Source organism: Brassica rapa, chromosome A08 (genome assembly GCF_000309985.2).
Source record: "Brassica rapa cultivar Chiifu-401-42 chromosome A08, CAAS_Brap_v3.01, whole genome shotgun sequence".
Lineage (NCBI taxonomy): Eukaryota > Viridiplantae > Streptophyta > Magnoliopsida > Brassicales > Brassicaceae > Brassica > Brassica rapa.
This window is the reverse complement of record NC_024802.2, coordinates 9,344,843-9,367,155: the sequence shown is the minus strand read 5'-3', so window position 1 is coordinate 9,367,155 and position 22,313 is coordinate 9,344,843. Positions and strand designations below refer to the sequence as shown.

Genomic DNA, 22,313 nt, shown 5'->3' with positions numbered 1-22,313 from the left:
AACTTAAAAAATAGTTAATATGACATATTTGATTATTTACATTAATAATAAATAAACTACAAATTTAAATTTTATTTTTTTAATTATATAAAATCTGTGGAAAAAAATCTATCAAAATCTTACTTAAAAAACTTAAATATTTTTATAAAATAATATATTAATTAATTTCGTAATTAGTAATATTATATTGTTATAAATCAAAGTTAACTTAAATTTTATTATAAAACAAGAAAATAAAATTATATACTATTTTGTATAAATTATATAATTATATTATGTGTTATATAAAATAGAAGTGCTATCTGAATTAAATATGATAAAATTATATTAAATAGGTAAATTAATTAAAAAAATTAAAATTAATTATCATTCATCATTAAAAATGTGTTAAAATTCGTAGACTATATAATATTTTTTACTAAAATAAATTTATTAACATAGGTTAAATTTTTATATTATTTTTTATTTATTTTGAAACTCTCAACAATATATTGTTTAAGATGTTTATGTACAAAAATATAATTGTATATAATAAGCTTTAGTTCATATACTATTTTAAAAATATGTTATTAGAAAACTAAGAAATTTTAGTAATTCATTTAAAATATTAATGACAAATTAATTTTTAATTTTATATTTTCAATTACAACAAAATATGTTGAGATTAATTTAGAAAATATTACCAAAAATTCAAAATTTTAATTTATTAATGTAGTAACAAAAACAAATTCAAAATTCGTGTAATCTTCCAAACTCAAAAACAGTAGTGTAATTTTTCAAAGTTTTTTTGACAGATGTCAAAAAAAAAAAGTTTTTTTGACAAAATAAAAAATTTTGAAAATAAATATTTGAACTCAAAATGATAATATTTCTAATTTTACGAAAGACAAAAATCATATATGATAAGGAATAACTTTTTGAAATGACCACAAAAAAAACTATATATGTTGTAGAAGCTAAAGCAATCAAATATTTTGAAATCTTAATTAAAAATAAAAATGAAAACTTAATATCATAACATCCAAAAAATATCCTACAACAATAAAATTTAATAAAATAATATGATTGATGCTATTATGTATAAAATTTACTAGAATAATAGGGATATATTATTTAAACAAAACAGTGTTTTTACTTATAAATCCCTTTATAAATCCCGTAAAATAATAAAATTATATATGTTAAAGTATAATTTTTTAAACACAATATGTAAATATAAACTATCTTAAACATATATATTCTCTATTATATATATAAATAAAATTTAAAAATTTATTATAGCAAACTGTATAAATTAAAGAAAAACGTATTTTGGAGAAGGTTATCTATTTAATTATTTCATATTGTTATTTTACTCTACCTAACTCGAAAATATATTAGTACGTAATATAAATTAATAACAAAGTAAAATGTGTTAAACAAATCACTATATATTAATAATACCGAATAATAAATATGAACAATAATATTATAGAGTTACGTATTATATAATACTAAAATAGAATATATATATATATATATATATATTTATCAAAAAATAAAAACTAGAATATATATAGATAAAATATTTCTAATAGTATTAAATACATTTATAAAATAAAAAAATAGGACCCATTTCTCTGAGATAGCATTAGATTGGAACGCCATTGACAATGAACCATAACTCCATTTCTTTCTGTACTTCATATTTCAGAAGAACAAACATCCACATTCCTATCCACTTGTATTGTGTGTGTTTTCAAATGAAAAAAAATCTATAAACTGTGGATGCTTGTAGAACTAGTCCAATGATCTGTCCGATTCAGCTCTTTCGTTAGAAGACTTATCGCCTTACTAATATACACTTTGATGAAATCTTAATTACTTTCACATACTCAGTTGGAGGAAAGTACATCTTCATCAATTGCATGGCTTCAGTTTCCTCCTCTGGAACATGCACTCCATAGAAAAACCGAACAATCAAACATTCAAAGTTTTTACTGGACTGTTCATAGTTATACAATCAAACAGTCAAAGTTTACTAAGTCCTAAACAGTTATACTAACCAAATCAGTTGAAGTTTTCCTAATTTTTTCAAAGTTTTGCCTGGTTATTCAATTTGAGTTCATAGTTCACAGCTTCAAAATCTCAAGCTTTCCCAAGCTCTTCAGACGGTTAGAGGTCAAACTCTAGGAATAAACAATAACATGGGATAAACTTTTTTAACAATTTTTTTTAAAAAGAAATTATAATTACAAAGTTTTAAATTTATTTTAAGAGGTTCTAAAATTTTGGAATTAAAAAGATTTATGACCCAACCCTATACTGTTTTAGTATGAATAGTTGAAATTTATATCATAATATTTTATAAAAAATATAATTTTACTTTTTTTTTATATTATAACTGCATAGTTTACTTTTCAATCTAAATTTATGAATAGAATGTGCAACTTTATTTTGTGATATACTTTTTTTTGTGAAAAATAATTTTAAATATATAATACAAAGCTTTATGGAGTACGAACAAACGAATATATGACTTTGAAAATTATGAAATTATCTGTAAAAATGGTAGAAGAAATAAAAGAAGAAGAAGACCATACATGTTGACATTATTTTGTTCAAAAAACTATAAACATTTAAAAATATGGTTAATGTTTAGAATATTTACCATTATCGATGTAGAAAAAAACTTTATAAAAATGAAATTAAACATCCACGCAGTTGCGCAGATCAAAATCTAGTTTATAGTTTACTTGGTGAGTATTTCATCCTTTTTCATATCTATGAATTTTAGTGTGTGGTAGGATGATGAATCCTATCACATAATGTCTTAACGCATGGCATAGTGCAGCTCATTTTGCGTTTGGTCATAACTGATCCAGAAATTTGCTTACAGTGAAATCCTGCCTCTGTGTGCATATGTGTACTTAATCAAAAAATCTGCATAACTTGGAGATTAACTCTAGATGCCCCTTTAACTCACGAAAAATGCTCAAATCTCCCATCAATAAAATATAGTTTTTTTATCTATTTATTTTGAAATACGAAAATAGGCTAAATACATCTATAACCCTAACAAAATCACATAATTACATGATCCGACCACACGAACCCGGTCAACCCAAACATGAACCCGGCCCACCCAAACACATACGGGTATAACCCTTTTCCTAAACCTAAACTCTGCGTTTGGACAGAAAGGAGACAGAAAAAAAATTGTTGTGTCTTTCCTTTCTCTCCTCTTTTTCTCCTCGTGTTCTATCTGATTTCCAGAAACAGCTACAAAATCGACAAACTCATCGTTTCTTCTTCTTATTCTTATTCTTCTTCTTCTTCTTCTTCTTCTTCTGTTCTAATAAAGACTTCATCTTCTGAATCGACATCCTTCATCCTGGTAAGTGATTTCTTGACCTTGATTTCCTTGTATTTTGTATTTAGGTCAGATAAAAATTGGGAAAAACTTATAAATTGTAGACGAAAAGTTTAGTAAGATCTAAGTAAGCGAGATTTTGGTTTGAAATTTGGGAAAACATCTTGAAACTGTAGGATTGGTAAAAATTGGAAAAAAAAACAAGAGCTCGCGATTTTTATGGGTTCTTTCTTACATGATCCAATTGGTTTTCCTGGTTTATTGTTGTGATATGAAACCAAAATCTCTTTGACTGTTAGGATAAATGTAAACTGAAATGGAGTAGGTGATTTATTGAGTGAATGAAAGGTTTGAGATACGGCAAAGTAATAATTCTAGATTATGCCTAAATGTGTGTTGTTGTGTTGTTTTTGGATGTGGAAGAGCATGTGGAAGAGCTATCAGACGGAAACAATAGTGATGATCTGTGTGAACCCCCCCCCCCCCTCTAAGGTATAATATTCTTTTGGTTTTAATTGAATAAAGTGTCACTGGTTGTGTGTGTATTGGTTTTATTTTAATTAAGTGCTACTGTTGTGTATTAGTTTTGAATTGAAGCTTTATTGATGTTGGTAGGAGTAATTGAGTTGTTGTGATTAACATCTTGTACAGGGAATGAAGGGCCTAAAAAGAAAGCGTCCATCTATTGGAGGTGGAGTCTCCAGTAGAACTAGAGCTAGAGAGGCAGTATCAAATGGGAATGAGCCGGTTAGAGAAGAGAGTAATCCAGTGAGAGGAACGACTGTAGTTTCGCTCTCACTTGATACCGAAACTGAAGGCATGTCTGTTGTTTCCTCCAAGGTAATTTTTGCATTCATTTTAATCATTCATTTTATTAATCTTACTAGTAAAAAATGACTAATACATATATATTTTGATTGCAGGAAAGGCAACCACCACAACCCCTTGAAATGTACTTCAAGAACACACAATACCTGAAAACTTGCAAGATTCAGACCAAGTGCTGTGTGAAGAAGACAGTTGATGTGATTAAGGAACTTAAGGAGGAGGTCGGCTGGTTCACAAGTCATCCTCAGTTTTGTCATTTCTTCCACATGCCTGTGAAGAATTCCTGAAGCTCTAAGGAATGTGGATGTTACTGCTGCGCACCATTCGTATTGAAGGAGAAGATGCTGCATGGTTTGCGGTGAATAGTGTGCCCATCCGCTACTCTATAAGGGAGCATGCCCTCATCTCTGGCTTGGACAGCCATGAGTATCCGAGTGGACATTTGAAGCTCGGGGGTACTAAGTTTGTGGATTATTACTTTGGTAATAAGAAGAAGATCACCATAGAAGATGTGAAGCAGAAGCTGCAATCTATGGGGACGGCATGTAATGATAGATTGAAGATGGCTGTCCTGTTCTTCCTTGGTCGGGTTATCAGAGGAAAGACGAAGGATTCTGCAGCATTAGACTCGTTCATCTTAAGGATAATGGACGATTTGGATGTTTGCAGAAAATTTTCTTGGGGTCGTCTAACATTTGAGGATGCAATAAAGGAGATTAAGCATGTAATGGAGCTTCTGAAGGGTGAAGTGCACTATGCAACCGAATTTAATGGATTCATAATTCCATTAGAGGTAAAGCATACAATTTAGCACGAAGTGAAATTTTTGTTATTTATAACTGAAAATCTGACACTGTGACACTTCATTTGTGTAGGTTTTGGCTTTTGAGTGTATTCCTAAGCTGGAGAAAAAAATTTGAATATCTTCAGACGGCGCCAGTGGAGATTGTCCTAGGATGTGCACGAGTCGGTTTACAAAGAGTAGCATGAAGGGTTATCCTTTGAAAGATGCATATGTTGCGGTTGGAAAGACAAATGTATATCTTTATTTCATTTAGTAGAAAATAGCAGAATATTTAAACTGATATTTCTGAATGTTTTATTTTCAGGTTATTAACAGTGTGTTGGTTCCAACGGTGGATGAGGAAACTTTGCTGGCTCGTATCATTGATCTGGAGCCAGAGTATCACCGTGAGGGTAGCACAAGTGATAGGTGGAACTACTGGCTAAATGTGAAGCAGAAGAAGATTTGGTGGAAAGAACTTTATGAGTCAGATGTTGCTGCACGAAAGTTTACAAAGACAGAAGAAAAAGAAACAGTGACGATTGTAGAAGGTTCATCTTCTAATTCTGGTTTGGAGTCGATGTTGAAAGGTGTGGAAGAGAGGATTGTGGAGGCCATGGAAGAAGAATTTTCTGGAATTAATTTAACGGTAGAGACAAAGCTGGAGGCTATGAACTGAACTATGGGTAAACTTGAGAAGAACCAGCGAGTTTTGAAGAAAAAAGCCAAGAAAATAGAAGACATGTTGACTTCTATTGAAAGCAAGAGAAATGAGGATGAGAAATATAGACAGTGGAATGATTTTGATTATGGTAGAGATCATGGGAAGGATAGAGAGATGGTTGAGGCAGAGAAGGATAAAAAGAAGGCTGAAACAGGGAAGAAAAACAGTGAGAATGGTGAGAAAGACGAGGAAAACAATGGGAAAGATGAGGAAGACGAGGAAAACAGTGAAAAGAGTGAGAAAGACGAGGAAAACAGTGAGAAGGGTGAAGAAGAGGAAGAGCAAGAACCTTAAAAAGACAAAGAAAACAGTGACTCTGTTGAGAAAGACGAAAAAAACGTGGAGGAATCAGATGAAGAAGATTCTCTGTTAAGGCTTCATGAAAGAGTGAGAGTACAAGCGGAAGAATTTTGGAGGACAACTGATGATGAGTCTAACGATGAGAAAAAGGCTGAGAAAGATGGTGAGAAAGAGGCTGAGAAAGAAGTTCAAGAAGAGAAAGAGGCTGAGAAAGAAGAATTCAAGGGAACTCCTACCTCTACCGGAGTAGTAATCATTACACCATGTGGTAGAACTAAGGAAGCAGATGCGAGGAAAGTAAACACTACACCACCAGAGATTGTTGTGGTAATTATATAAGAAAGGAAAAAACCAGTGAACAAGAAGCCATGGTAACTGAGCAAGAAGCTATTCAGATTGAGATTGTTGAGCTAGCTGAGAAAGAGGCTAAGGTAGAAGTTATTCATACAGAGCAAGAAGTTATTCAGACTGAGATTGTTGAGAAAGAGGCTGAGGTTACTGAGAAAGATGTTGAGGTAGCTGAGAAAGAGGATCAAGATGTGGATGAAGAGGAGGAAAAAGCAGAGGAAAGAAGTTTTTCCTCCTCTTCATCCACATCTTGATCCTCTTTCTCAGCTACCTCAGCATCTTTCTCAGTAATCTCAGCCTCTTTCTCAACAATCCCAGTCTGAATAACTTCTTGCTCTGTCTGAATAGCTTCTATCTCAGCCTCTTACTCAGCTAGCTCAACAATCTCAGTCTGAATAGCTTCTTGCTCAGTTACCATGGCTTCTTGTTCAGTGGTTTTTTCCTCTATTACCACAACAATCTCTGGTGGTGTAGTGTTTACTTTCCTCGCAGCTGCTACTTTAGTTCTACCATGTGGTGTAATGATTACTAACCCGGTAGAGGTAGGAGTTCCCTTAGATTCTTCTTTCTCAGCCTCTTTCTCTTCTTTCTCTTCTTTCTCAGCCTCTTTCTCACCATCTTTCTCAGCCTCTTTCTCTTCTCGAACCTCTTTCTCACCATCTTTCTCACCCTCTTCCTCAGCCTCTTTCTCAACCTCTTTCTCAGCCTCTTTCTCATCGTCAGACTCATCATCAATTGTCCTCCAGAATTCTTCTGCTTGTACACTCACTCTTTCATGAAGCCTTAACAGAGAATCTTCTTCATATGATTCTTCCACGTGTTTTTGTCTTTTTCAACAGAGTTACTGTTTTCTTTGTCTTTTTCATGTTCTTGCTCTTCCTCTTCTTCACCCTTCTCATTGTTTTCCTCGTCTTTCTTACTCTTTTCACTGTTTTCCACGTCTTCCTCATCTTTCCCACTGTTTTCCTCGTCTTTCTCACTGTTTTTCTTCCTTGTCTCAGCCTTCTCTTTATCCTTCTCTGCCTCAGCCATCTCTCTATCCTTCCCATGATCTCTACCATAATCAAAATCATTCCACTGTCTATATTTCTCATCCTCATTTCCCTTGCTTTCAATAGAAGTCAACCTGTCTTCTATTTTCTTGGCATTTTTCTTCAAAACTCGCTGGTTCTTCTCAAGTTTACCCATAGTCCAGTTCATAGCTTCCAGCTTTGTCTCTACCGTTAAATTAATTCCAGAAAATCCTTCTTCCATAGCCTTCACAATCCTGTTTTCCACACCTTTCAACATCGATTCCAAACAAGAATTAGAAGATGAACCTTCTACAATCGTCACCTTTTCTTTGTCTTCCGTCTTTGTAAACTTTCGTGTAGCAACATCTGACTCATAAAATTATTTCCACCAAATCTTCTTCTGCTTCACATTTAGCCAGTGTGCTACCCTCACGATGATACTCTGGCTCCAGATCAATGATACGAGCCAGCAAAGTTTCCTCATCCACCGTTGGAATCAACACACTATTAATAACCTGAAAATAAAACATTCAGAAATATCAGTTTAAATATTCTGCTATTTTCTACTAAATAAAATAAAGATATACCTTTGTTTTTCCAACCGCAGCATATGTATCTTCCAAAGAATAACCTTTCATGCTACTCTTTGTAAACCGACTCTTGCACATCCTAGGACAATCTCCACTGGCGCCGTCTGAAGAGATTCAAAATTTTTTTTCCAGCTTAGGAATACACTCAAAAGCCAAAACCTACACAAATGAAGTGTCACAGTGTCAGATTTTCGGTTATAAATAACAAAAATTTCACTTCATGCTAAATTGTATGCTTTACCTCTAATGGAATTATGAATCCATTAAAGTCGGTTACATAGTGCACTTCACCCTTCAGAAGCTCCATTACATGCTTAATCTACGTTATTGCATCCTTAAATGTTAGACGACCCCAAGGAAATTTTCTGCAAACATCCAAATCGTCCACTATCCTTAAGATGAACGGGTCTAATGCTGCAGAATCCTTCGTCTTTCCTCTGTTAACCCGACCAAGGAAGAACAGGACAGCCATCTTCAATCTATCATTACATGCCGTCCCCGTAGATTGCAGCTTCTGCTTCACATCTTCTATGGTGATCTTCTTCTTATTACCGAAGTAATAATCCACAATTTTAGTACTCCCGAGCTTCAAATGTCCACTCGGATACTCATGGCAGTCCAAGCCAGAGATGAGGTCATGCTCCTCATAGAGTAGCGGATGGACACACCATTCACCGCAAACCATGCAGCATCTTCTCCTTCAATACGAATGGTGCGCAGCAGTAACATCCACATTCCTTGGAGCTTCAGGAATTCTTCATCAGGCATGTAGAAGAAATGACAAAACTGAGAATGGCTTGTGAACCAGCCGACCTCCTCCTTAAGTTCCTTAATCACATCAACTGTCTTCTTCACACGGCACTTGGTTTGAATCTTGCAAGTCTTCAGGTACTGGTGTTCTTGAAGTACATTTCAAGGGGCTGTGGTGGTTGCATTTCCTGCAATCAAAATATATATGTATCAGTCATTTTCTACTAGTAAGACTAATAATATGAATGATTAAAATGAATGCAAAAATTACCTTGGAGGAAACATCAGACATGCCTTCAGTTTCGGTATCAAGTGAGAGCGAAACTACAGTCGTTCCTCTCACTGGATTGCTCTCTTCTCTAACCGGCTCATTCCCATTTGATACCGCCTTTCTAGCTCTAGTTCTACTGAAGACTCCACCTCCAGTAGATGGACACTTTCTTTTTAGGCCCTTCATTCCCTGTACAAGATGTTAATCACAACAACTCAATTACTCCTACCAACATCAATAAAACTTCAATTCAAAACTAATACACAACAGTAGCACTTAATTAAAATAAAACCAATACACACACAACCAGTGACACTTTATTCAACTAAAACCAAAAGAATATTATACCTTAGAGGGGGGTTCACATAGATCATCACTATTATTTCCGTCTGATAGCTCTTCCACATGCTCTTCAGCAACATGAGTTGTTGTGGATTTTCCACTTTTCTTTGCAGTCTTTTTTTTTTCCTCCACGGTTACCTGCCATTATCTACTTCCTCTGAACATCCAAAAACAACACAACAACACACATTTAGACATAATCTAGAATTATTACTTTGCCTTATCTCAAACCTTTCATTCACTCAATAAATCACCTACTCCATTTCAGTTTACATTTATCCTAACAGTCAAAGAGATTTCGGTTTCATATCACAAACAATAAACCAGGAAAACCAATTGGATCCAGTAAGAAAGAACCCATAAAAATCGCGAGCTCTTGGTTTTTGTTCCAATTTATACCAATTTTACAGTTTCAAGATGTTTTCCCAAATTTCAAACCACAATCTCGCTTACTAAGATCTTACTAAATTTTTTGTCTACAATTTACAAGTTTTCCCCAGTTTTTATCTGACCTAAATACAAAATACAAGAAAGTCAAGGTCAAGAAATCACTTACCAGGATGAAGGATGTCGATTCAGAAGATGAAGTCTTGATTAGAACAGAAGAAGAAGAAGAATAAGAAGAAAAAACGATGAGTTTGTCGATTTTGTAGCCGTTTCTGGAAATCAGAAAGAACACGAGGATAAAGAGAGGAGAGAAGGGAAAGACAGGACAATTTTTTTTGCTGTTTTCTTTTTGTCCAAACGCAGAGTTTAGGTTTAGGAAAAAGGTTATACCTGTATGTGTTTGGGTGGGTTCATGTTTGGGTGGGCTGGGTTTGTGTGAACAGGTCATGTAATTATGTGATTTTGTTTGGGTTATAGATGTATTTAGCCTATTTTTGTATTTTAAAATAAATAAATAAAAAATTATATTTTATTGATGGAAGATTTAAGCATTTTTCGTGAGTCAAAGGGACATCTGGAGTTAATCTCCCAATAGTCCACATTACCTCGCTTCTATGAACATGAAACATAAAAAAATAATGTATCAGTTTAAAGAAAAGATCGCTGGACCTCTAAATCTGAGTCATTGTTGTATATATGAATCTTCTCAAAATTGAGATGTATTCTAAAGGAACCTGTTTTGGTCCGTATTAGCTAGCATTAAACTAAATATTATTTGAGGTTTAGATACCAAAACAAGCAGTTGACTCTTTAGACTATTCCTAGAATATTATTTCAAACTACGAATCTGGTTCATTTTATACGATGAATCACACACAAGAAGTTGAACACCACAACTCGGTAACTCTCGTTGCAGAGATTCACCATCTTCACAACAAGATCAAAGATATCTGTATGATAATCCTTGAGGGCAAATATCTTCATCTCCTTCAAACACGGGGAAGACTCCAACAAATGCTTCACCATTCTCATCTCTCCCGTCGTCCCTCCACAACTTTCACTTTGTATATTTTTCCGTGGACAAGATGTGAGCCAAAGATCTTTGTCCTCCCGTGAAATGGAGACCCAAAGAAAGAGACGCTGAAAGCACAAAAGCTGCAATAAGGGACTTAACTTGAAGAATGATATCTATATATGGTAATGCTTTTTTGACATTTATGTGTAGAGTTTCTAAATGTGGACAGTTGTTTAGGAGAAGCGGCAGTGCTTTCCATCCCCGAGAGCTGCTGGACCTAATTCTAATTCGTAACGTTTTGAGGTTGTTGAACACCGGCATCGTTTCAAAGCATACAGAAAAAAAACACTGAAACAAGATAAAACACCATCATTAATAATTTTTTTTAATAATAACTAACATGTCTTTGATGATCTCATGCTACAAGAGAGATCAAAATAAAAACATAATTACCTCGAGAGTTACACAAGAAAACGTAAGTGTCTTCACATTTCTTATGCCACTCGAGAGCTTCCACAAATTTCCACATCTCATAACAACATATTTCCTTAACCAATCATCATTTCGCTCTCTTTCTAGCATTATATAATGACGTATCTTAAGGTCGAGTACAGCCTCAACTAAACTTGTCAAGTTAACTTTCGGATAGTCCCTGGCAACTTCATCAAAATACTCAAGGTAAAGCAGACTTGGAGTATCGAAAGAAATGCTCATGCTCGTTGGAACATGTACTGTCATGCTTTCACAACCCTCGGCATGTAGACTTAGCTTCTTAAGGCTTGCACTTGACACTGTATCACCCCAAGGTTTCCACAGAATGTTTTTTACGTATAACTCTTCGAGCACAGGGAAAGCGGGAAGTAGCATCTCAAGCTTATCCTTACAGGCACAGCGCAAATCTCGGCTAATAACTAGAGTTTTAAGCTTTGGTAAGGAAGTGCCTTCAGCTCCAGGCCACCACTGAACGTCGCTTGATTTCAGCTTGACCAGTGTGTCCTACTGACGAACATCTCTTGAGGCAGAAGATAATCAAGATCATCACGACCATCTTCACCAAATATGAAAAGTTCAAGGTCTGAAACACCATGACGCAGCACGTTGCGTATCCAACGATTCAGATAATCTGGATGAACATAGATTTTACACTTTAGGGATACTTTCTTAATGGAAAGATCACCCTACAAAGCCAATCCCTTTCCATAAAAGCCATGAAGCTCCGCATAGTTCCATACATATCCTCCTTGCGAATAGCACCATAAATTACACAAGAAACAGAGCCGTCTAATTGCACGAATACTTGGGAGGCTTACTCTCGAGAGTCAGTCTTCAAACTCTAAGACTTGAAACACTATGGAGCAGATGTCAGGTACTATACTTCCATGTGTTGTTTTTCATTTAGTGTTGTTATCTGTCTTTTACACGAAACAAATGTCTTGCTATCTTTTGTATGTCAGGAACTTGGAAGTCTAGACACATGAAACTAAACAGATGCACGGAATCTAATTGAAGTCCCAGACCTTCTTTATAAGGCAAGGAGAGTGTTTTTGTCTTTGTTACTGGGGAAGCTTATACATATCTCACGCTTGCTTACTGCCCAAACATTACAGTAATTGGAAATGGGGTGAAAATACTGGTCTTAAGCGGAACAGCGATCGAACAAGTGTCAGAGAGTGCAAGAGGCTCCATAATCTCCCTCACACGGAGAAAAAGTGAAAGCATTGAGGTTTCTCTGTCTTCATGGATGCATTAATATCACTGATCAGAAGTTGCAGGGGAAATAGAGAAATATGGAATTCAATCTGAATATGGACTTCATGAAAGGGTTTCCCACTCAAGATAGTTGAACCACAAGATATGATGCATTAATGTCACTGAGAACCAACATTGTTATTATTACCTTGTTTTTCAAATCATTGATGTGTATAGTTAAGCACAAGATATGTAACAAAAGGTTCTTTTAGCAAACAAAACACGCATGTTCTTCCTCATTATTGAGTTTACACATCCCATTTATGATCTTACAAGGAATCAACAACATTGCATATTACCTTATCAGATTATTTACTTGTCATCAACTCCGTGGATGTTCTTCTTACGGGCAAGCTCTCGCGCCATCTCTCGTAGCTCCTCGGGTGAAGGAGGTCGAGGTGCCTCTTCAGGGTACACAACATATGATCGCTGCAAAACCAAAATAATAAATAACTGAATCCATTTAGCATTAAAGGAAACAAGTCAGGTCATAATACACACATGTTTTCTAATCGAACAAGATGATATTCAATGAGAGAGAGAGAGAGAGAGAGATTACATTTCCCATGAATTTCTTGATATTGGTGCTGTTGTTGGCGAATGTATACATAAGACCGATAGGTACAGCGACGTAGAAACCGAACTTGGCTATCTCCAAGATCCCTTTCGATGTTCCTACAGCCGACATTTTTTTCCTTTCCCAGAGATCAGATTGGATCCAACGACGAGCTTTTTAGGGTTTTTCGATTGAGAAATCAGGGGCAGAGCCGCCTATTCGTCTACTTTAATGGGCCGGTGTATTGCTTGTGTAAGACCAAGCATGTCAATCAAAGCCTCTTTATAATTATCGAAGCCTAAATAAAAGAGCTTTGGGCCTGGCCTCATCGAGTCATTCATTGATTCCATCAACCCTTGAAAAAGCTTTCGAGAACACATACAAAGACACCTTATATCATAAACAAACAAGTCTCCGGCCACTTCCTACCTAAAGTAGACCATATGTTCAATTCATACCCACCCGAACAATGCCAAATCATACTCCCATCTTTTATAAATTTCAATTTTTATATATTTCTTTTTAACACTAACAGATTTCATTGAAACGAAACATGGTGTTACACAGGATGAGATACATAGCTAGCTAGTTATGCAACTCCTAGAAACTTAAGCCAGCAGTAAACAGGACCTTACTCTGGAGACTAAGACCGATAGAAAGAACTTTTTCGGCACAGGGCCGGCCCAAAATAGAGGGTGAGCAGTGCAATGGTCAAGGGCCCATCCCAAAATCATACAAATTTAACTATAAAAAAGGGTCCAAAAAATTTTTTTTTTTCTATCAAGGATCCATAATTTATTTTTAATCATCTATAATTAATTTAAAAAAAAATTTGCCTAGGGGCCCAATAGAAGTTTAAGCCGGCCCTGCCTCGGCAAATACAACAAAACATAATACACACAAGCTTAGAAAAAGACTGATCATAGAACTAGATCATAATAACAAAACACCCAAGTAATGAGACAGGCCAAGAGAGGAAAGAAGACATAAGCACACACCCACAAGCGAACTTTATTAAGGAAAGTCTGCATCTCTTTATATTGCTCCGGACCACTGCCTGACGAGCCACAAGACACCGCAAAACCTAAACCCAGGAGGAAGAAGAAGACCCAACTTTTTGACATTCGACCTCCACGCAAGGTGCAAAACGAGCCAAAGCCCCAAATCCTTGAAAACGAGTCAGAAGATAGAACCCGGAAGCGGACAGAAGAACACACATCCAAGACTGACCCGTCACAAGCGAAACCAAGGATAAGCACATCCTCCCAAACTCAGCCAATCCACCACAAGAAGCAAGAAATAAACACGCATGCAGATCAAATCAACCCGACCAAGCAAGATCTGAGAATACTTTCGCTCAACCAAGAGAGAGAGAGGATTCTTAAACATGCAGATGGTCCCAAACAGAGAGAGAACAAGGTTAGACAGAAAAGGCAAACCAGAACCGGAAGTACGATTTCAAGAGAACCAATGCCAACAACGATCCTCTCCAAAATCAAGATCTGCAGATCTGAATCTCGAACTACAATCAGAGGTATTCAAAGCCAAGACAGGTACATGCAAGTTAAAATCGAAGGAGAAACACAAGACCGGACCGACGGCGGCAAAGAGAGCTCTCACCGTCGGCCGGAGATACGAATCTAAGTTTTAATTAAGGTAGAGAGAAGGCAGAGGAAAAGTTAGAAGGAGGGAATTTTTATATCTAATCTATTCGTTTTGTGCAAAAACCTGTTATTTCCGTTAAATGTTAAACGTCCGTTAACTCGTTTTTTGTTTAAAAAATTTGTTAGAGGAGGGGGAATCAAACCTTTACCACATGACAAAAGCAACGTAGCTTAATCATATAAAACATCAAAATAATTCATATTGTGAATTTGTTAAAAAAAAAACATAAAAAACATGTTATTATAGTAAGCGTGTTTTAATAGCAACACAAAATTAACAACTGAATCAACAATAATGTTTTTAGACAAACAAAAAGACCAATCGATATAATAAATCAATATTACTTAAAACACTAATAATTAATTTTACTCTTTGAAAGTACATATAAAATATGGGACAATAAATCTAATATGAGACGTCAAATAAATTAGAATCGGTTATAAACATCAAAACTTAAATATTAAAATCTAACCAAAAATCCGTAGTAGCTTTTAAACCCAAAAAATATTAACCAAAAAGTCATCTCGCATTTAAATCGTGTGGGTCAAAATCTATTATGTATATAAAAATAATAATATTGTTTCTAATGTGAGTTTTTTTATTATTTGCCTAAATTTAATAAGATTATGTATTTAGAGACCAAAAAGTATTTCTCCACATTTTTCTTTACATTAAACAACCATTTTATTCAGTCTAAAAGCTTATAAAATTTTGATTCTAACACAAGCTCGTTTCATTTGGTTTAAATACAAAATAAGTTAGGGTGGGCATTCGAGTATCAATTCAGATTCGTTTTGAGTCTATTCATACCATTTGAAATTTATAAATAACAGTCTGGGTCTGATTCAATTTTTTGCGCAGATTTGTTCTAAGTTTGGATACCCATTTAAATTATAAAAAGTTTTAAAAATCCTAATATAACTTAGAGCATTAGCATCGTTGATCAAAGACAATTTCTCAAAAATATAAAATTAATATCTCAATAAAATTTAGTTATGTAATTAAATTCCAACATTTAAAAATAAATGCTTTAGTCAGTGTGTGACAGCGGGAGAATGAATATCTCAGTTTCGGTTGGCAGTTTTTCATATGAAAAATGAACTTTATTTTTCTCACATGTTTTTTTGGGGCTTTAAGACCACCTGATACATCAATGATCCTGCTCTTAGAACTCTTAAAATCCATAATTAAAAATAAGATATGACATATAAATTATAATAATACATGATCAATACCTCAAATTAATATAAATTTGGTTCAGTTTGGATATTTAGATGTGGAATTCAGATAATTTCTAATGTTTTGAATATTTTTTATAGTCCTTTTGAATTTCTGCTTAGTTATCACTATTTTGGATAATTTTGGATGTGTTTCAGGTATTTTAAATAGTTCTGAATATTTTAGAATATTTTAGATATTAAATCTTAAAATAAATAATTTAATTAAAATTTTAATTGTGATAGGTGTATTTTCAGATATCCTACATATTTCAGTTCGTATGGATTCAATACAACGTTTTCGGATTCTGTTCGGTATTTCAGATATCCTACTTTTCCAATTATTTCAAACTACGAGTCTACTTCATATATCGGGCGAATCACACACCAGGAAGCCTTTTTCACCACAGCTGGTAACTCCCATTGCATAGATTCACCATCTTCACAACAAGATCAAAGATATCTGTAGGATAATCCCTTCCGGCAAATAACGTCATCTCCTTCAAACACGACAAAGTCTCCAACAAATGCTTCACCGTTCCAATCTCGCCCTTAGTTCCTCTAAATATTTCAATCTGTATCTTTTCCACTATCTTTTCCACTGGACAAGATATGAGTAGGGATGTCAAATGGGCTTCATAACCATGGTTTACCCATGACCAATTCCAATTGGACTGACCAAATTAGACCCAAATTTTTAAGTTGTCCAATTGGATAAAAACCATTTAAACCCAAATTTATTGGGCTTACCCATTTGGACATGGACTTCCAATAATCTTAAAAAATTAGGATTGCAACATTTGGGGAAAAAAATTGAAATCGATTCTCACTTTCTCCAATCTCTCTCTCGCGAGTCGCGAGTCCCTCTCCGTTCTCCGCCTCGTTTCCCCGTCTCTGGAGCCGTGTCTCTCTGTCTCGACTCTCCTCTCTCTGCTTGGACTCTCCGTCTCTCACTCTATCTTGTCTTCGATTCGCTTCAGCCTTCAGGTATGTTCTCATTCTCCTCAATCCTCACTCACTTTTGCGATTTGATTTCTTTTATTTTGATGGGTTTGTGATTCCACAGAGTCTCGGCTCTCTCACTCTCCTAGATCGAAGAAGCTCTCTCGTCCCGCCTCTCACTCTCGCGTCTGAATCGTCTCCAATCAAAGAACCGTCTCCGGCTCAAGCTCTCGTCTCTCAGGTAAATTGAAACACTCTTCTTCTTCAGCTTGATGTAGCTTGATGGGTTTGTGTTGATGGGTTTCTCTGATTGTGTACAGCTTGAGTTTCACTCTCCTAGATCGAAGAACATTCGACTCTTTCTTTCAGGTAAATCAAAACAACTGGGTTTGGTTTGTTTGATTGTCTAGTTAATGGGTCTGATTGTGAAGTTTGTGCATGCCTTTTGTGATGTGATGAAACTTGAGTGTGATTCCAAGGATTTGGAGAAACTTGTCGACCAAGCTGTCATGCTTAGTTTAGGGTTTGGAGTAAAAATGTGGTTCGTTTTTGTAGTAATTAGTAAGCTCGTATTGGTTCTACTTCTTAATTGTTTTTTTTAGTTAATCTTATGGACTCGCGACTGGGTTTTTTTTCTTCTTAAGCTCCAGAGAAACTGGAGTTCAGTGATCTTAAAAACGAATGCTTTCAGACCTCAGTTGTTGTTGTTGTTGTCTCAGGTGACAGTTTCATCTTACAGTGAAATTACTGCCTTGATCCACAGCCTGTGGACCACAGGTTGCCATAGTTGATCACGTTAAACAGGCTCTATTACTGATTGTATTTATGATTAGTTTTATCATGTCGTGATCTTTGAATCCAGTTTTATCATGTCGTGATTTTTTTATTGTACTTATAACTGATGGATTTGAAAAGGAAGAGGATGCTGATATTGCTTTGAGTTTAATGAGTTCTAGTAAAGTATAAAGATGATAGTAATTATGTGTTGTTTCTGTTGACGGTTTAGTGTACTTATAACTGATGGATTTGTGGTTCTATTGCTTTCATTGCTAATGATTCTCACGCTTAAACGTTTTAGGCTTGTTTCTAATGAGTCTTGTTTGCTTTCAGATGGATATCATGAGTTTAAACAACGATGATGACTACATGAGTGAGCATGAGGATTCAGAACAGGAAATGGACGAGAACAATCCTGTGGTGGATGAGTCTCTCATGAGTACAGCCGAGATAGTGAAAGGTAAACACAAGCGTAGACATTCTAAGTGTTGGAACTACTTCACAATAGAAGGAGATAAGATGCCTGATGGTAAATTTAAATGTGTCTGCAACTACTGTAAGCACTATTACTTCCTAGACTTGCATAAAAGTGGAACTAATACTTTGCTTCGCCATTCGAGACTCTGCTCTAAGACCCTGGTAGTGCCCTAGTTGGGGCTAAGAAGATTGATCAGATGGTATTTCGAGAAATGATTGCTGTGGCAATTCTCGAGCATGATCTCCCTTACGCTTTCGTTGAGTTTAGAAGGGTTAGGGAAGCGTTTTTGTATGTCAACCCAACCGTTAAGTTCTGGTGTAGAAACACTGAAGTTTCAGATGTTTTTAAGATCTTTGAGAGGGAGAAAATGAAGCTCAGGTAGGTGTTGAGTGAAGTTCCGGGTAGGATCTGTCTAACGACGGATTTATGGAGAGCAATCACAATCGAAGGCTATCTCTGTCTTACTGCCCACTACGTCGACCCTGAGTGGAACCTTAGAGCTAAGATCCTCTCCTTTTGTGCTTTCCCTCCACCCCATTCTGGTCTGGCCATTGCCATGAAACTAATGGAGCTGATTAAAGAATGGGGGTTGCAGAAGAAGGTCTTCACAGTAACCGTAGACAATGCTTCCTCTAATGACAACATGCAAGGATTTATCAAGAGGCAACTTAGAAAGGATTTAGTATGCAGTGGAGAGTTCTTTCACATCAGGTGTGCTGCCCACATTCTGAACCTCATTGTCCAAGACGGATTATCGGTGATAAGTGAGGCCTTGGAGAAGATCAGAGACAGCGTTAAGTATGTCAAAGTTACTGAGTCTAGAGAGCTGTTGTTTCAAGGCTGTGTGGAGACTGTTGGGATTGTTAAGAAAGGGGGTTTAGTCTTGGATGTTACTACGCGGTGGAACTCAACCTATCTGATGTTGTCTAGGGCTCTTTACTACAAAGAAGCATTTAAGAATCTTGCTGAAATTGAGACAAGTTACCAGAGTCTACCTACAGAGTTAGAGTGGTTAAGAGCTGGGCTGATTTGTGGTTTGTTAGAGTCGTTTTATCAGATGACAAAGCTTATTTCTGGCTCTTCTTACCCTACAACGAATCTGTACTTTATGGAAGTATGGAAAATTCAGAGCTGGTTGGGATCAAATGAGTTCTGTGAAGATGAAGTGGTTTGTGAAATGGTGGCTTCAATGAAGGTCAAATTCAATAAGTACTGGGATGAGTATAACGACATTCTAGCCATTGCAGCAGTATTAGATCCTAGGATGAAGTTTAAGGTTTTGGAGTACTGCTACCACAGTCTTGATCCAGCAAGTTGTAAGTCAAAAATGGATTACATACGCAAAAAGATTGTGAAGCTGTATGGAGTTTACAAGAAGAAGAGTACTAGTGCTCAGAGTTCACAAGAAGCAGAAACAGATGCTTTACCAGCTGGTTACGGTGGCTTTTATGCGTTCTTCACTCAACAAGCAGGAACAGGGAAATCTGCTTTGGATGTGTATTTAAGTGAACCTGTGCTTGATATGTTAGCAAATACAAAATTAGATGTCATCAAGTACTGGAAGGAAAACTCAAGCCGGTTTAAGGAGCTGTCTCAAATGGCCTGTGATGTTCTATGCATCCCAATAAAAATAGTGTCATCTGAGTCATCCTTTAGTGTTGGAAATAGGGTTCTCAGCAAGTACAGGAGCCGACTTCTCCCATCAAATGTTGAAGCTCTGATCTGTGCTAGAAACTGGATTCGTGGTTATGAAGTAATTGGTGAGTGTTGAATTTATAATTGAGTATTTGATATGTGAAACTATTGAGTAACTTCTCTTGTTTTGTAGGTGGATGTGATTTGGATGAGGAAGATAAGGAAGACTTAGATGAGGAAGCAGAAGAAAGTGGAAAGAAAAGGACTCGACTCAACTAAAGGTATTGCTTTCGTTCGTTGCTGATGAATATCACGCTTAAAACTTGATGTTTTTAGTTATCATTGTGAACTGATAGCTAACTTGTTAAGTATGTTCTGTCTAAGCTTGCGGTTGTCTGATCTAATTCATTTTTTATAAGATGCTAGCATTAGTGTTATTACAATGAACTGGTCAGTTGTGTTCTATCTGAGCTTGTGGTATCATTCATGTTTCTGCAATGTACATGTTTTGCTTCCTGTTGTGTACTTATTACAATGAACTGGTCAGTTGTGTTCTGTCTGAGCTTGTGGTATCATTCATGTTTCTGCAATGTACCTGTTATATTGCTTGCTGTTGTGTTCTGTCTGAGCTTGTGGTATCATTCATTCATGTTACATTGATGGCTACGTGACATGATTAAACTCATAGTTTCAACTTATGTGTTTCAGGAGAGGCTGAAGATAAAGAAGAAGAGACCATCGTTTACTTAATGCTTTAGATTTTTTATCTGTGTATGAACTTTAATATATGAAATTGTCTATGCTTTGGAATGTGTAAAACATTTGAATTGCTTATGCTCTGAATTTTTTTTTAAGCACAAGTTATTTTTTTTAATGAATTTAGTATAAATGGTCCAATTTTATTTGGACCCCGCGAAAGGCCAATTTGGTTTGGACAATTTGGTTTGGACAATTTGGGCTTTAAAAAAATGTCCAATAAACTATTTTGTCCATTTGGACATGCCCTTTGGACATGGACAGCCCAACTGACATCTCTAGATATGAGTCAACCACTTTTCTCTTCCAGGGAAATGCAGTCCCAAGCACAGAGATACTGAAAGAAAAAAAAAGATACAATAAGGGACTTTGAAGAATGACCTCTATCTATGACTATGGTAATGTTTTTTGCCAAGTTGGTACCTCCATTTGTACAGTTTCTAAATGTGGACAGTTCTGTAAGAAAACCGGCATTGCTTGCCATCCCACTGGGTGGACACTCCCACTAATTCGTAACATTTTGAGGTTGTTGAACGCTGGCATCGATTCAAAGCACATAAAAAAACAACTGTAACAAGAAAAAAAAAATGATTAAGAAAGTTTTACTTTACCTAACATGGCTTTATAATGATTTCATGTTCCAAGAGAAAAACAAAATAGAAACTTAATTACCTCGAGAGTTTTAGAAGAAAACGTAAGTGTCTTCACATTTCCTATGCCGGCCATGAGCTTACACAAATTTCATAGTTCCTTAACCCATCATCATTTCGCTCTCTGTATAGCTTCATATAATCAAGATCACGTATATTAAGGTCGAGTACTGCCTCAACTAAATTTGGAAAGTTAACTTTCGGATAGTAGCTCGCAACTTCATCAGAATACTCAAGGTAGAGCAGACTTGGAGTATCAAAAGAAATGCTCATGCTCGTTGTAATATGTGCTATCATGCTTTGACAACCATTGGCATGGATAGTGAGCTTCTTGAGGCTTGCACTTGACACTGAGTCACCCGAATCTTTCCACGTAATGCTTTCTATGTATAATTCCTCAAGCACAGGGAAAGCGGGGAGAATCATCCCAAGCTTATCCGGACAAAACCAATGTCCATTAACAGCTAGAGTTTTAAGCTTTGGCAAAAAAGTTCCTTCCGCTCCAGGCCACCACTGAACGTCGCTTAATTTCAACTTGACTAATGTCCTACTGACGAACATCTCTTGAGGCAGAAGATAATTAAAATCATCATCACCATCTTGATCATAGATGGCAGTTTCAAGTTCTGAAACACCACGACGCAGCACGTTACATATCCAACGGTCCAAATGATCTGGATGAACATAGTTTATACAGTTGAGGGAGACTTTCTTAATGGAAGAATCACCCTGCAAAGCCAATACCCTATCTATAAAACCCCTGAAGCTCAGCATAATTCCATACATAATCTCCTTAGGAATACCATAATAAATGCTATCTACTGGCACGATCTTAATATGACAAGTGATGTCAAGATTAGGGACAAACGCAAGAAGATTGCGCCACTTAGTTGATAGAACAGATGTCAAAGCAGCAAGCTTTGTCGGAAGGAAGGACAATATATGGCAAAGAACCTCGTCAGGTAGACCGCTAATACGATCCATCTACTCTGTAATAAGTTTCCACGCAGTAAAGCTAGTCTTAGGGTTTGCTTTCTACTTTCGAATTTTGTATGATTTACATATACTGAAGGCGAAGATGAAAGTAACGTCGTTTTGCATTAGACTAGTTGCCCCAGTAGCTGGCTGTCAAGATTAACCCTGCTCCATGTACTCTAGAGCTGTTGGAATAGTGATTGAAAACC

The 22,313-nt window shown here is 35.9% G+C and overlaps 2 protein-coding genes and 2 long non-coding RNA genes across 4 annotated transcripts; 1 reads left to right on the top strand and 3 right to left on the bottom strand.

Moving 5' to 3' along the window:
- Positions 1-679: 679 nt before the first annotated feature.
- Positions 680-9,662, top strand: LOC117127246. The gene is made up of 2 exons (XR_004450153.1): positions 680-3,376; positions 3,776-9,662. It is a non-coding gene; the product is annotated as an uncharacterized LOC117127246 (long non-coding RNA).
- LOC117127245 lies at positions 2,735-10,751 on the bottom strand. The gene is made up of 2 exons (XR_004450152.1): positions 8,961-10,751; positions 2,735-8,877 (listed from the first exon to the last, which is right to left on the bottom strand). It is a non-coding gene; the product is annotated as an uncharacterized LOC117127245 (long non-coding RNA).
- A 1,818-nt stretch (positions 10,752-12,569) lies between these two features.
- LOC103833455 lies at positions 12,570-13,274 on the bottom strand. The gene is made up of 2 exons (XM_009109540.3): positions 13,013-13,274; positions 12,570-12,882 (listed from the first exon to the last, which is right to left on the bottom strand). The coding sequence occupies exons 1-2, from the start codon at positions 13,139-13,141 to the stop codon at positions 12,766-12,768; spliced, it is 246 nt and encodes an 81-aa protein (XP_009107788.1). The 5' UTR covers positions 13,142-13,274; the 3' UTR covers positions 12,570-12,765.
- Positions 13,275-19,841: 6,567 nt separating this feature from the next.
- On the bottom strand, positions 19,842-22,250 carry LOC103833485 (F-box/LRR-repeat protein At3g58930-like). The gene has a single exon (XM_009109568.3). The coding sequence runs from the start codon at positions 22,111-22,113 to the stop codon at positions 21,193-21,195; it is 921 nt and encodes a 306-aa protein (XP_009107816.3). The 5' UTR covers positions 22,114-22,250; the 3' UTR covers positions 19,842-21,192.
- Between the last annotated feature and the right edge of the window lie 63 nt (positions 22,251-22,313).